Source organism: Arvicanthis niloticus, chromosome 23, assembly GCF_011762505.2.
Source record: "Arvicanthis niloticus isolate mArvNil1 chromosome 23, mArvNil1.pat.X, whole genome shotgun sequence".
Taxonomy (NCBI): domain Eukaryota; kingdom Metazoa; phylum Chordata; class Mammalia; order Rodentia; family Muridae; genus Arvicanthis; species Arvicanthis niloticus.
In genome coordinates, this window is record NC_133430.1 from 31,254,535 (window position 1) to 31,267,424 (window position 12,890).

Sequence of the window (12,890 nt, forward strand, 5' to 3'; positions counted from 1 at the left end):
GCAGCCTCTTGTGGGTGGGCAGCAGGCCACAGACACAGAGGTCACTGGGGGTGAGAGCCAGGACTGCCCTGGCCTCCCTGCCTCTGAATGGAATGTGATCCAAGAGCCACCTCCCAGGCCCATCTCCTCCCCCACAGCCACCCACCAACTTCTGACTCTGGACGCTGCCAGGTTTCTGCAGCCAGCCCACAGGCTGGTCACAGAGGTTTGTTAGGGTGGTAGGTGATGAGGAACAATGCAGGAACAAAGGAGGGTACCACAAAAGCACAGACATGCATGGCCACGCCTTCATGGCCAGATATTCAAACACACACACACACACACACACACACACACACTCTCTCTCTCTCTCTCTCTCTCTCTCTCTCTCTCTCTCTCTCTCTCTCTCTCACACACACACACACACACAATCGCACAAGTGCACAGAGATACCCAAAAATCTGGATCTGTGACACACAGTGTAGTACCTGGGCACGTTTAGTGGGTGACATATACACACAGCTTCATAGTTCCACACAAATGCCCGTACAGACACCACCTCCCCTCAGCACGTCCCCACTGTTCTAGAACGCTTCCTCTTCTGCTTGGGCTCAGGCGGTGATGCTGGGTTAGTCCATTCCCTACCTCTAATAGGCTGGCTTGGCCTGACAGGAGGAAGTGGTGGTGGACCTAGGTCTAGCCAGGTGCCCCCGGGGTGTTTCCTGTGTGCCACCCACAACTGGGCTGCCCTGTGCCTGCCTACCAGGTCAGAGAGTAGATGGAATCGAGGCACGGTTCTGGAGGCACGTAGCTTGTCTTCGTTCTCTGCCAGATCCCTGTCCACGCAGGCAGATGCCCGCGGGCACACATACACTTTCCTAGTGTGAATATGAACATTGTTCGGCATCTGCAGGTGGTGCCCTCTCATAGGATCGGGTTATTAGTCAATAAAATGGGGTTAGTAATCCTTTCACCCCTCCTCCCGGGGTTGTGTAGGGATGGCACTCGTCATGAAGGAGCACAACAAGATACTGCCTTCTTAGGGCTGCACTCCCTGCAGAGGTCACTGAAGTACCCAGTCATCTCCATGGCAGATGTTGGACGTCCGCACCTGGAGGCTCCAGAAGAGCCAGGTGCAACCTTGGCCGTCGCTGCGGGCTGACCCCGGGGCAAGCTCACGCCTAGCTCCGAGGGGCTTGGAGATCTACGAGCAGGCAGCGCTCCTTCCGAGCCCTGCGGGGTCACGCGTACTCAGGTCTCACCGCCAACCGGCTCTCAGCGCTCCAGGGCTGCTCCTGGGGCCTCGAGGCTCAGTGGGCGGGGCAGGCAGCAGCCCCGCCCCATGCACAGCCTTGAAAACCAGCGGCCGACTAGCTTCAGTTCGTAGGGAAGCTGCAGTCTGAGAAGGAAACTGCATCTTCAGACTTCTGCTCACCCACGAGAGGAGCTAGGGTCACCGGACGCCTAAGACCCTTTTTCACAGCGTTCCGACTCGCCGGGACACTCCTCACCAGTTTCCTCAGCCACAGCCCTACCTGTGAGCTCCGGACTTTTCGGGCTTCCAGTGGATGCTCAGGCAGACTGCAGAGACCTAGGACAGCAGTGAGCGGGACACCCATCTCCTCTCCTCTGGTATCAGCGTCTCCCCCAAGGGGGACGAGCATGGTGATTGTGCCTTGAAGGACCTTGGCTCTGGATGTCTGAGAAGATGCTGGCCATGAAGCTATTCACTTGCTTCTTGCAGGTTCTAGCTGGGTTGGCTGTGCATTCCCAGGTAAGGACCTGGCCTGGCTTCCTCTTGACCTTCTCATCCCAGCCATAGAAACAGGGGCTATGGTCTTAAATTACAGACTCACTTTAGAGAGCAGCTTCTGCTAGGATGCCCACATATTTCCCAGGGGCTGGGCTGGACCTTAGGGAGGAGACCTTTAGCTGGGCAGTCCCCAACTCCTGGGGGCTGTCTTAGTGGGGGCAGGGAAGCCACAGGGAATGAGGGAGGTTTCCTGTCTGGCCCCTGGAGCCCTAGTGGCTCTGCAAAAAGCATCCGTCCACTAATCCCAGTCAGTTCCCTGGCCCTGTGGTCAGGGTTGTGGCCCCATGACCAACCAGGCGCCCCCAGGACCTCTGACCTGGCCTAGTGGGGAAGGAGCTAGCTTAAGAAGCTTGTGGTGGGGAGGTGAGGCCCTTCCCCCACCATTGCTCCAAATGAGCAGGGGGACTCTTGGGTGGGCTTCAGATATGACAAGGGATCCTGCCGTGCCCTTTCCTCCTGGTGGGTGTCAGAAGGTCCTGAGTGCCGGGCCTGGGGAAATGAGCAGGGCCCTTTTCCCAGGAGCTGGGTGAGTCTGGCTGGGAGCCAGATTGGGCAGCAAAATCCTGACAAAGCCAATACATTCCCTTCCTGCTGCACTGCCCGCTGCACTGCCCACTGGCCTGGGAGTCCTCAGTCCCAGCCCAGGAGTGGGTGGGTTGTACAGTCCCCTTGCTGAGCAGCCAGGCCATCAGCCTGCTTGCTGCAGTGTTAGCTCGAGGTGTAACGTTACTGGCAGGCAGCACCAGCTCATGGCGCCGCCTTCTCCAGCCCCTGAGCTCCCACCAGCTGATCACCTCCCCCTGGGCTCTGGCACCCAGCCAAGGCGGGCTGTAGTAGGCCCAGCAGGGCTGGCCTGGGGGCTGGGTAGAAGAGAGACCCCACAGGATTACAAGCACTTTGGAACACAAGAAGCCTCCTACCCTTTTCTAACTGAAGAAACTGAGGCCAGAGAGTCAGGTGGTTTTTAGCAGAGGATGGGAAGGAGCTCAGGGTGGGCTCAAAGAGCCGAGCCCCCAAGAAGATGCGCCCTCCTCATGGCTCCACCTTTGTGTCCACCGCAGGGGGCCCTGTCTGCTGGGAACAACTCAACAGAAATGGAAGGTAAGCCAGCCAGGCCGGCTATGCAAGCTGAGCCCCTCTCTTCCTTCCTAGTGAGCCCCAGCAGAGGAGAAGGGATTGGTCTGAAGGGTGGGGGCAGGCCAGTAGCAAGCTGGGGAGGGTCTGCAAGCTAGACATCCTGGCTGAAGCCCAAGAGTCCACCTCTTGTGACCCAGCAGCCTAGAGAGGTGCGGCCATGGGTTAGGGTCACCAAGCACAGAGAAAGCAGGACACGATAGCTAGGCTTCATCCAACTGGCTCGGGGCCTCTGCCCAGCATGCTATAAGGGTGCAGATGGAGTCTTGGTGGACAGGATTTGTGATGAGTGCCAGAGGCCAGACTGGAGTCTGAGAGCTGGATATAGTAGGAAAGCAGTCAAGGGGCTTGGTCAGGACGGAGAGTCCTCCCTAACCATTCCAACCCTGGTGGAGCCGTGCAGCGCTGACCAGGCCTTCCCATTGATTACAAACAGGCGGGCTCTGTCACACCCTCCATGGCCCTTTCACTCTCTGCCCTGGGTTGTGTCAAGACATAATCTTCAAAGGGCAGTAGAATGTTTGCCAAGGAGACAGAGCGCTCTGAAGGCAGGGAGCTCATGCCAGGTCCTTTCTCCTTCTCCTTTCCTGCCTCAGAGACATGGAGGATGGCCACATACCATTGCTGAGGCATCCAACAGCATGGGAGGAAGGATGTGCTTGTAGCAATGTCCTCATATACACAGATAATAGCTGGACTGCTTTCTTGGGCTAGGAACACCCTCTGCCGGCCTGCCCCCTTGTCTGTTCACCAGACCCCCTTGGAGCAGCTGGTCCTCTGCCTGCTCTCACATCTGAAGCCCAGACCACTGAATGGGTTAGAGAGGTAGCTGCCTCAACTTCATGGACTTGCCCATTTTCTGAGCCCTCTGGAACTGGTACAGTGTTACACTCCCTGGGATCTGAGGAGGTCGTAGGTGCCACCTCCACGTCATATCTATTCTTGAGGATTTTTGTATGTAGAGCAGACACCAGCTTCCAAAGATGTCTCAGCCTCTGTTTCCTCATCTGTGAAATGGGAGAGCTTAGCTAAGTACTTGATATCAAAGACTCTTTCCCCAAGGTTGTGAGATTCTGAGTCCTTGGAAGAAACATGAGTGTATATACTTTCCAAGATCCTGGGTGAGAAAGCTCGGAGGTATAGATTCAAAGTGTAGGTCGGCTCACCTGTAACCCTAACAAGCAAGTGGGCCTACGTTGTAGCCAAGGAAATGCCAGCTGTTAAAACCTGGTATTACCATCCCCTCCTGCTAACACCAGAGGCAGAGGCAGTGTGGTGCAGCCGTGGACACCAATTTTTTACCACTGTTCTCGGTTCCAGGGATGGGAGTGTTCTGTTACTTGGCCTGACTGTGAAGGAGGAAGGTCCCAGTGGGTCACGGATGATGTATATGAGGCTTGGGGATGGGGAGGAGAGGGGAGGTGAATTTCAGAAATCAGTGAAAGCTCTATGCACTCTTCAGTGTATCTGGCGAGCCACCATACTCAGCCTCAGGCCTCCCGGCTGCACAGGAGCTGAGGAGACATGAGGAAAGTGTCCCTTGTGGCAAGCTGGCTGGGTGCCTTGCAGTGAGAGGACACCAGCTAGGCTCCAGCTGGTAGCCAGTGGCTACTGCAGAGGCCTTTTCAGCTTGCCATCATGATAAAACTGTTCTTCTTGGCGGAGTTTTTCCATTCTGGGTAGCATGCAGCTGAGAACAGATGACAGCTCACTCACAGGGCTAGACAGGTAGCTGAGGAACCCATTCTGGCCTCCAAAGAGGCCCTCAGAGGAGGGACCAGTCCTAGCAGGAGCAGCCTCCCAGGCCTCTCCCCACCCACTTCCTACCCAGAAGAGGTTTGGGGTTAGTGGAAGTTCTCTTTGGAGCAACAGAGCACAACACTGGCCTAAAGAACACATCCAGTATCAGGGAAGAAAAATTCTCTCCACTCCCTCTACCTGCCTTTATTTCTCCTGTACACCCAGACGGAGTACCTCCAGGGATGGACTTCCAGATTTCCAGGCGTCAGCTCCACTCTTTCTCTGTATTACTAGGCGACTAAGAAACAGGTCTCAGGATTGGGGGGGGGGGGGTCCTGGAATCCAAAATGTTTATATAATAGAATGTAGGATAGAATTTTGTTTGGGTGCTGGTGGGGGGCTAGGCCCCCTTCACTGCCTGCCCCTCCCTGGAAGCTGAGGTTTGTTTTTTTTTTTTTTTTTTTTTCTGTGATACTTTGTAGCTAACTGTTCCTCCCCGTTATTTATGTTTCCACAGCAGAGATTAAATGTTAGTAGTGGTTTGATGTTCAAGAAGGCTTCAGACTAAACATGCAGCTCATGACACTGGCGAAAGGGAGGCGACCTATGGCCTGTGTCGCAAAGGCAGGCTTTCCCTGCCTGGCTTTTCCCACTTGTGTCTAGTAGCCTGGAAAAGTAGTGTCAGAGGGTCCCCACACCCCCCTCCAGCCCCTGGTCTAGCCCAAGTACCTTCAAAGCAGAGCAGGATAGGATGAAACACCAGACGCCTAGATAAGTACGGTTTATTGCCTCCGAGGCCGTTCTGCCAGTTCCATGTGGATGAACTGCCTCTTGGGTATTTTCCACCAGTTTGCAGCCCTTCCCAAGGGCCTCTGCTATGTCTGAAGTTTATTTTTCTTCTGAGATTACCCAGAGACTCATATCCTCACAGGATCTGTGAGATGGACTTTGGCCCCCTCTGCCTCTGGGGAAGGACCATGGAAATGAGAGTTTGCTAGGAAAGACCCTTAAGGTGAAAAGACTTGTAGGTGACCCAGGTCCCAAGTCTTCCATGAGCTGAGGATGGTCATCAGATGTGGTATAGGCTGACCCAGGCATGGTCTCAAGGCTGACCAGGGCTGGGCTATAGTGCACTGAATCACAGACAGTCTGTCAGGGCATAAGTGACCTTAGCAACCATCTATTCCCAGCCTGCTTCTCTCTTCCAAGTATAGGAAACCGATATACCTGGAATGGCTAAGTGACCTCGCCAAGGTCATTCAGCCAGTATAGGCACTGAAGCCAGATGGCCCAGCATCAGCTGCTCCCTGAGAGCCTGTGTTGGAGCCCTGGTATGAGGCTACCCCCTGAAGGAGCAACACCTTTGGAAGGATTTCAGATCCGTCCCCCGGAGATTCTACTACCACCACCAGGCCATCACAGGGGTCGGGAATGTTCCTGGTAATCCTGGGCCAACTGTCACCTCATCAGTCAGGAGTCACTTGGCCTATGTTTACTGAGGTCAGCTACTGCTCTTCCAGGGTCTCACTTTGGCTCCACTGGAGATAAGAAGCACCAGAGCTGGAGGATATGAGCTGGAGACCCAAGCTATGCTCCAGAAAGGAGTGCTGCTTCCTGGGAGAATGGCCTGAGAAGGCTTCAGGAGGAGTGGGGGCTGGGTGTGTAGGCACATGGTCTCCCTTAGACTATGCAGATCAAGATTCCAAAGCTGTGGTCAATACTGATATGTCCTGGCTCCTTAAAGCATGGTGGGACCCAATAGTCATGAGCCTGGACCATATGACTAAGCATGCTCTTAGCTGAAGGAGAGTTGTATCGAGTGGGGTGGGACACAAGGAAGCCATAATGGGGTTGAGGCAGAGGCCAAGGGGAAGGCTAGCCCTTCCTGGTTTACTTGAGAACTGTTTTCAGCAAGTTCCCCAAGGCCCAGGAAGCACTAGGTTAGGCTGGAAAAAGACCCAGAAGCTTGAGGAGTGGCCACGGCATAGTCGTCAAAACTCCGAGGAAGACTTGGAACCAGCGAGAAAGACAGACTGAGAAGCTGGGACCTTGAGAGATTCTGCCCTGTTGGAATTTGAGCCCTGAAGAGCTAAGGGGCCAGCAGCAGCTAAGGCATCCCAGAGTGATGGCAGCAATAGTTCAGAGCAGAGGGACCCCAGATAGGGCCAGGGGCTTCATAGAAGAAGTGAACTTTGTGTGAACTGAACCCTCGAGCCAAGTCTGAGACAGCCCTGCTGACCTGACCTGGCCCTTCTGTCTTCCCGTAGTGGTGCCTTTCAATGAAGTGTGGGGCCGCAGCTACTGCCGGCCAATGCAGAAGCTGGTGTACATTGTGGATGAATACCCTGATGAGGTGTCTCACATATTCAGTCCATCATGTGTCCTTCTGAGTCGCTGTAGTGGCTGCTGTGGTGACGAGGGTCTGCACTGTGTGTCACTAAAGACGGCCAACATCACTATGCAGGTAGGGAACCCACATGCCACCGCCTGCCCATAGCCCACACCATATCCAGATGCCCGCAGAACCTCTAGAAATTACCCAGATAGGGACAGAAGCAGGCCAGGGGCCTACAATGAGAACCAAACTCCAAGCCAGAGTCCTTTGAGCCCCTATCCCAACTCTGAGCTCCTCACCGGCTCCTTACTGGCTATGAACTTTCTATTTCCCACAGATCTTGAAGATCCCCCCCAATCGGGGGTCACATTCCTATGTGGAGATGACATTTTCTCAGGATGTGCTCTGCGAATGCAGGTAGGTTCTGGGTGGGCAGCAGGGATGGACCCTGTGCACTTAGCAGATCCTGGGCCTTAGCAGATCCTCGCCAGGCTCCTGGGGCAGAAGAGGAGGCTGCCAGCCTGTAGCAGGCCGCATTTGTTTGCCTAAGCAAGTGGTCCTGGGGAGATGCTTTTCATTTAATACTCCCTACGAGCCAATTCACCCTGAGGAGCTGGCCCCAACAACTGGAGTACAGCTGCCAAGATGTCACAGTAGAAAAAAAGGAAGTCTCTCCTAGACATGCAGAGCCCCGGTGTCTGTCACACAACTGCCGCAAGTCCTTGGAACTGGTGTCTATAGACAAAGATATCACAAGTCTGTGCTTGATTCTGGACCAGGCTGCCTGCCCATAGGGGGTGGGGTGGGCACTGTACCGAGAAGACAGCATGAAACCCTCGTAGAAGGAAAGGGACATACAAAGGAGATACGGTAGTGTCTTTAGAGTTGCCGCACACTGTTAACTGTCCCTGGGAGCTCTGGCCAGCCCTCAGCCTTACTATCTGTTCCCCAGGCTCTTGGCACATTTATTGCTAGGAACAGCAACCTGGCATGCCATTTAGAACAGGAGACATGAGATAGGTTTGATGTTTCTCTATGTCACAGACAAGGCACCAGATTAGAGGTTTGGAGCCTAGTCTGGAGCTGGAAGAAGGGGAGGACAGTCACCTTCCACATGTGTTTATTCAATGCATGCCACACACTGGCCTAAGTGCCTGGGATACAGTGGTGAGCAAGATAGCAAGGTGCCGTTTGTGGCCACCTTGCCCACATCGCACAGATGAGGCAAGACGGGCTCTGTGCATTTCTGTGACTTGCTCCACTAGCCAGCATGGAAGAAGGTTCTAGATTTGGACTTGGCCTGTCTCACTCCTGCAACTGCATTTCCCCTGCTGCCTTTCTTGGCAGTCACCATATTCTCCATAGCCACAGTCAGCTACACTGCCCGGCTCTGCCCGGGACTCTAGCTGCCCTCTTTGAACCTGAGCCCTGGCTCCCGGCCCTCTCCACTATGCCAGTATTAGAGGCCTTGACTCAACCTGTTCACTTCCAGCCAGACACCAGTAGCTCAGTCAGGACTTTCTCCTCGAGCCCTCCCCCAGAGGCTGAATGGTGACCTTCACCTTCTACATCACCTTTACTCTGACTTGCCCATCTGCAGAGGTGCGACAAGGGAAAGTGGGCCAGCCCAGGACAGCATACATTCCGGGCCCCTCCTATCTGGAACACTGTTCTTGGGAACTCCTGAAGAGATCTCTTTCCAGCAGACCAGGCAACAGGGACACCGTTCTTTTTAACTTCTGGGCCAAGAGCCACGGCCCCAGAAGGCAGAGCTGGGACATGCCTGGAGACTGTGAAGCAGGCTCCCTGCTGTTGCCACGGTGGGGCGGGGTTAAGCCCAGGCAGGCAGCCTTAGCTGGTAGTCACCACTGCCCTGTCCACAATCTCGTTCATCATTTACTTTCTTGAGGGACTCCCAGAGTGCACCCCGATAGGAACGGGGGAAGTGAAAAGAGAAAAAGTAAAATAGCAGAAAGCAGAGTCAAAAGATCCCAGGTTTGATGCCAAGAGGCTAGGGCGAGCAGAAACATGTGATGAAAAGCCCCAGCGGGGAACTTCGACCTCTCTAGGGATTGCCAGGACCTAGGATAGGGCAGGAGCGCAAGCACTGGGGCCCCACCACAGCTTCTTCACCAGCTCCGTGCTGCCCCCTAGTGGCGCTGGAACAACTGCCTTACCAGGACCTAGGAACTCTGGGTGAAGTGGGTGGTAGCAGGAAACATCCATTTACTGTTCTCCCCTGCATCTTTTTGTTTCCCTAGACCTATTCTGGAGACGACAAAGGCAGAAAGGTAAGCTCGGGGAGATTGTTGGACCTGCCACCCGCTGTCCTAGCAAGAGAAACCCTATGTACTGATGCTTGGCTTATTGCAGGAGGAAAACCAAGGGGAAGAGGAAGAGAAGCAGAAACTCACAGACTGAGGAACTCCACCTGTGAGTATGCTGTGGGGTGGGTGTGTGTGTGTCCAGGACTAACACAAAGGCTGAGCCTAAGGGGTTGGGGGAGCTGCCCTGGCAGCAAGAGTCAGTGGTCAGAGATGGGGGAGGCAAAGCTAGGCTGAGAGATCTTGGGATGAGAACAGGGAATCCGTGTCTTTTAAGGTCTAAAGTACATCAAGGGGCTTTAGTTCTTGTCCCTTATCTCTTTGTGGCCTGAGGCAAATCACTTTCCTTGTAAAAGGATGGGACTGGGAGTACATCCACCATCACCTCGATGTGCCAGGCTCCTGGGGGGGGGGGGTGACACCACATTCCCTGTTCTTCAGGGCATGCCTTCTGCAAGATAGTTGGCCACTTCTGGGCATCTCTGGAGCAGGTGCAGTGTGCCGCTCTCAGGTTCCCAGGCCAGTGTCTCTTCATTCCTCTCCTCTCTGCCTTCCTTGCCCATCCTTGCTTCACCCCTAGGGGCAGCAGGCTGGAGTCCCAGGTTACAGAGTTACAGTAAAGCAGGAAGAGGGTGATCAGGGAAAGGACACTCCCAACCTGGTAGGCGGGGCTAGCCAGAGCTGCATGTTCCACACACAGGGATAGCAAGTGCCACTATGCCGTCTCTCGGATATGGGTTTTCAGGGGTCTTATTTAGGTTTCTCCCAAAAGAATTTAAATAGCTCATATGCCTCTCACTTAATTTTAGGTCGGCCTTGAACATTTGTGGAGAAGAGTGGGTTTTCTTCTTTTCTTTTTTCTCCCCCCAGCCCCTTTTTTAAAAAGATAGGATGCTATGTAGTCCAGGCTGGTTTTAGTGCCACCGTGGACTTTTCTTTCTTTCTTTCTTTCTTTCTTTCTTTCTTTCTTTCTTTCTTTTTTTCTTTCTTTTTTTAATTTTTAAAATTATTTATATATTTTGGTTTGTCAAGACAAGATTACTCTGTGTGGCCCTGGCTGTCCTGGAACTCACTCTGTAGACCAGGCTGTCCTCACAGAGATTTACCTGCATCTGCCTTCTGAGAGCTGGACTAAAGGTGTGCACCACCACTGCTGGGCTCTTTTTTAATATTTCGTATTAACAACCAGTTGGGTTTGGAGCACCTAATCCTTCTTTAAAGGGAAAGTCCAACTGTAGCAAGGGCAGCTGGCCTCAGAGGTTTCCTCCCAAAAGTTTAATCGAATATCCAAGGAGGCTGAAGACTGATTTCTTTAAAACCCCTTTTAAAAAAATTTTTTTTATGTATTTATTTTTTTGAAATGGAGAGGTAGGTCGGCGGTAAGGAGCTTGCTTACCATGTGTAAGACCCAAGCTCACCCCCCTCCGCCCCCGCATGCCACAAAACACCTGGTAAAAAATTACCAACAACAAAAGCACTCCCACCAATTCTGTCTGACTATGGCAGTCTTGGGATGGGTACCCAGAGACGCTGTTACAGGATGCCAGATTGGCTTCAAATGTCCCTGAGCCTGAACTCTGCATCTGTGAAAGAGTTAACATTCCTGTGGGGGTGTTTCGAAGGGTGAATGAGACAGTATCACAAAACTGGGCACCTGAGCAAGTGCTTGGCAAGGGAGGCACCTGCTTGCTGGTCTGGGGGTGAGCAGGCTTCCCAGGGTGCTGTTTCTTTGTGCTGTTCCTTGTCCCTGTGGGTCCAGCCCTCCTTATAGGAGAAGACCTCATCCTCCACGGCATCCTGCTCTCCCTGACTTGTCTGTTTGGTCTCTGGCAGGTGATGCTGTTTCCCGGAGGTAACCAGCCACTCAGAGGAGAGACCCACACCCGGCTCATATATTTATTACCGTCACCCTCTCAGAACCCTCCCTGCTGGTACCTACCCTCTATTTATTAGCCAACTCGTCCCTGCTGAATGACTTGCTCCCTCCAAGAAAAGGGGCATGGAAGGACAAGACCCTCAGGAATTCAGTGCCTTAAAACAAAACGTGAGAGAAAGAAAGAAGCCAACCACAGATCCGTGGGAGCTTCGGCTTGGGAAGAAGCAAGATGTGGACATGGCCTTACAAGGGGCAAGCCATGCTCCAGAGGCCCTGGGTCTCCAGGGAACTGGAGGAAAGAAGAGGAGGCCTAGAACCTGCCCTGGTCCACAGCTCCACCCAGACAGCAGTTCTAGCCCTGGCTGCATTGAAGGCATGTAAAAGGGACCCAGTCTGCTGTATCCTGGAGATCAGGACAGGACATTCGGCTCTGGAGAACAGAGTTTGCCTGTGGGCTTTGCCTTTCAGCCTAGAAGTTCATGCTTCACCCTTTGCAAAGCACCACCACCCTGTCCCCTCTCTGGGACACAGGCAGAGTGGCCTGAGACTGAACAGAGGGCAGGCTGAATAAGTACTAGCCCATGGACTTTGACCACTGCAAGTCGGCCATGTGTCCTAGTGGTACAGCTACAGAAAGAAATCGAGCCGATTCCTGGAAGGCCCTTGCAGCCCACCAGTTGTCTCTGCCAGGACTGTCTAACTGCCAAGCCAGATTCTCTTGAATAAAGCATTCTAGTCTGGAACCAACATGTCTAGGATGTATGTCTTCCAGAGCCACGGGAAGAACATAAAACAGAGGCAAGGCAGATGAGAGAGGATGTGGGAGAGGCAGATGCAAGCCTCGATTCCTCATCTCAGAAAGCCTCAGGTTGTGAGGGGAACATGTCAGCGGGTGACATCATACGTTTCCCTTTTGACAGCTGGGGAAACTAAGGCCCAAGAAAGCAGTGTGGGCGATGCAGAGGTCAGGGAGCACCAGGCTGAGAGTCAGGCCAACCTTATCCCAGACTTGCCAAATGACATTAAGTTTCCCTGTATTCACACTTGGATAGATGTCTCCGGCTTCCACACTGTTAAAGGAGCCTGCTAATGTCTCAGTGGCCCTGGATGGTCTTCAGAGGCCATCCCTACAGAGTCTATTTCAGGGATGCCCCCTGAGTCCACCCTGCCCCAAACATATAGTCTCCCCACTAAAAGTTGGGAACAGAGCTGGCTTGAGCCTCCTCTAAGCCCCATCAAACACAAGAATAGGGCCCTGTTTTTCTAACCCAAAGCCACCCACACCCAGCCTGGAGCATAGACTCTGGATAGCCAATAAGCGGGATTCCTAGTGTCCTCAGTCCCTAGGACACCCTGCCCTAGGCTTGCTGAAGCACAATGTCATCTCACCACTTGAACCTCTGGATGCCTGGATCCGTGGCCAACTTCTTCCTTTTGCTCCTCAACTTCTTCCCCTTCCTCCCTAGGGGGGCCGGAAATGGAGTCCAAACCATTTTCTAACAGACACCCAGCTGTTCTTGACCCATGAGGTGCTGTGAGTACCATTTCATGGTGTGTGTGTGATGGTTTGAAGAGCCCTACTTTATCTCTTGACATTGAGACACAAAAGCGCTCAGGCACAGAGAGGAGCCTTCCTATAGGTTCTTAACCTTCCTAATGCTGCGACCCTCGAATACAATTCCATGTTGT

General features: G+C 53.4%; 1 protein-coding gene across 1 annotated transcript; it reads left to right on the top strand.

Annotated features, from left to right (window-relative positions):
* The first annotated feature begins 1,357 nt into the window (after positions 1-1,357).
* Positions 1,358-11,944, top strand: Pgf (placental growth factor). The gene is made up of 7 exons (XM_076921644.1): positions 1,358-1,753; positions 2,854-2,893; positions 6,934-7,130; positions 7,339-7,418; positions 9,263-9,292; positions 9,375-9,434; positions 11,159-11,944. Exons 1-7 carry the CDS (start codon positions 1,676-1,678, stop codon positions 11,160-11,162), a joined length of 489 nt encoding a protein of 162 aa, XP_076777759.1. The 5' UTR covers positions 1,358-1,675; the 3' UTR covers positions 11,163-11,944.
* Positions 11,945-12,890: the final 946 nt, after the last annotated feature.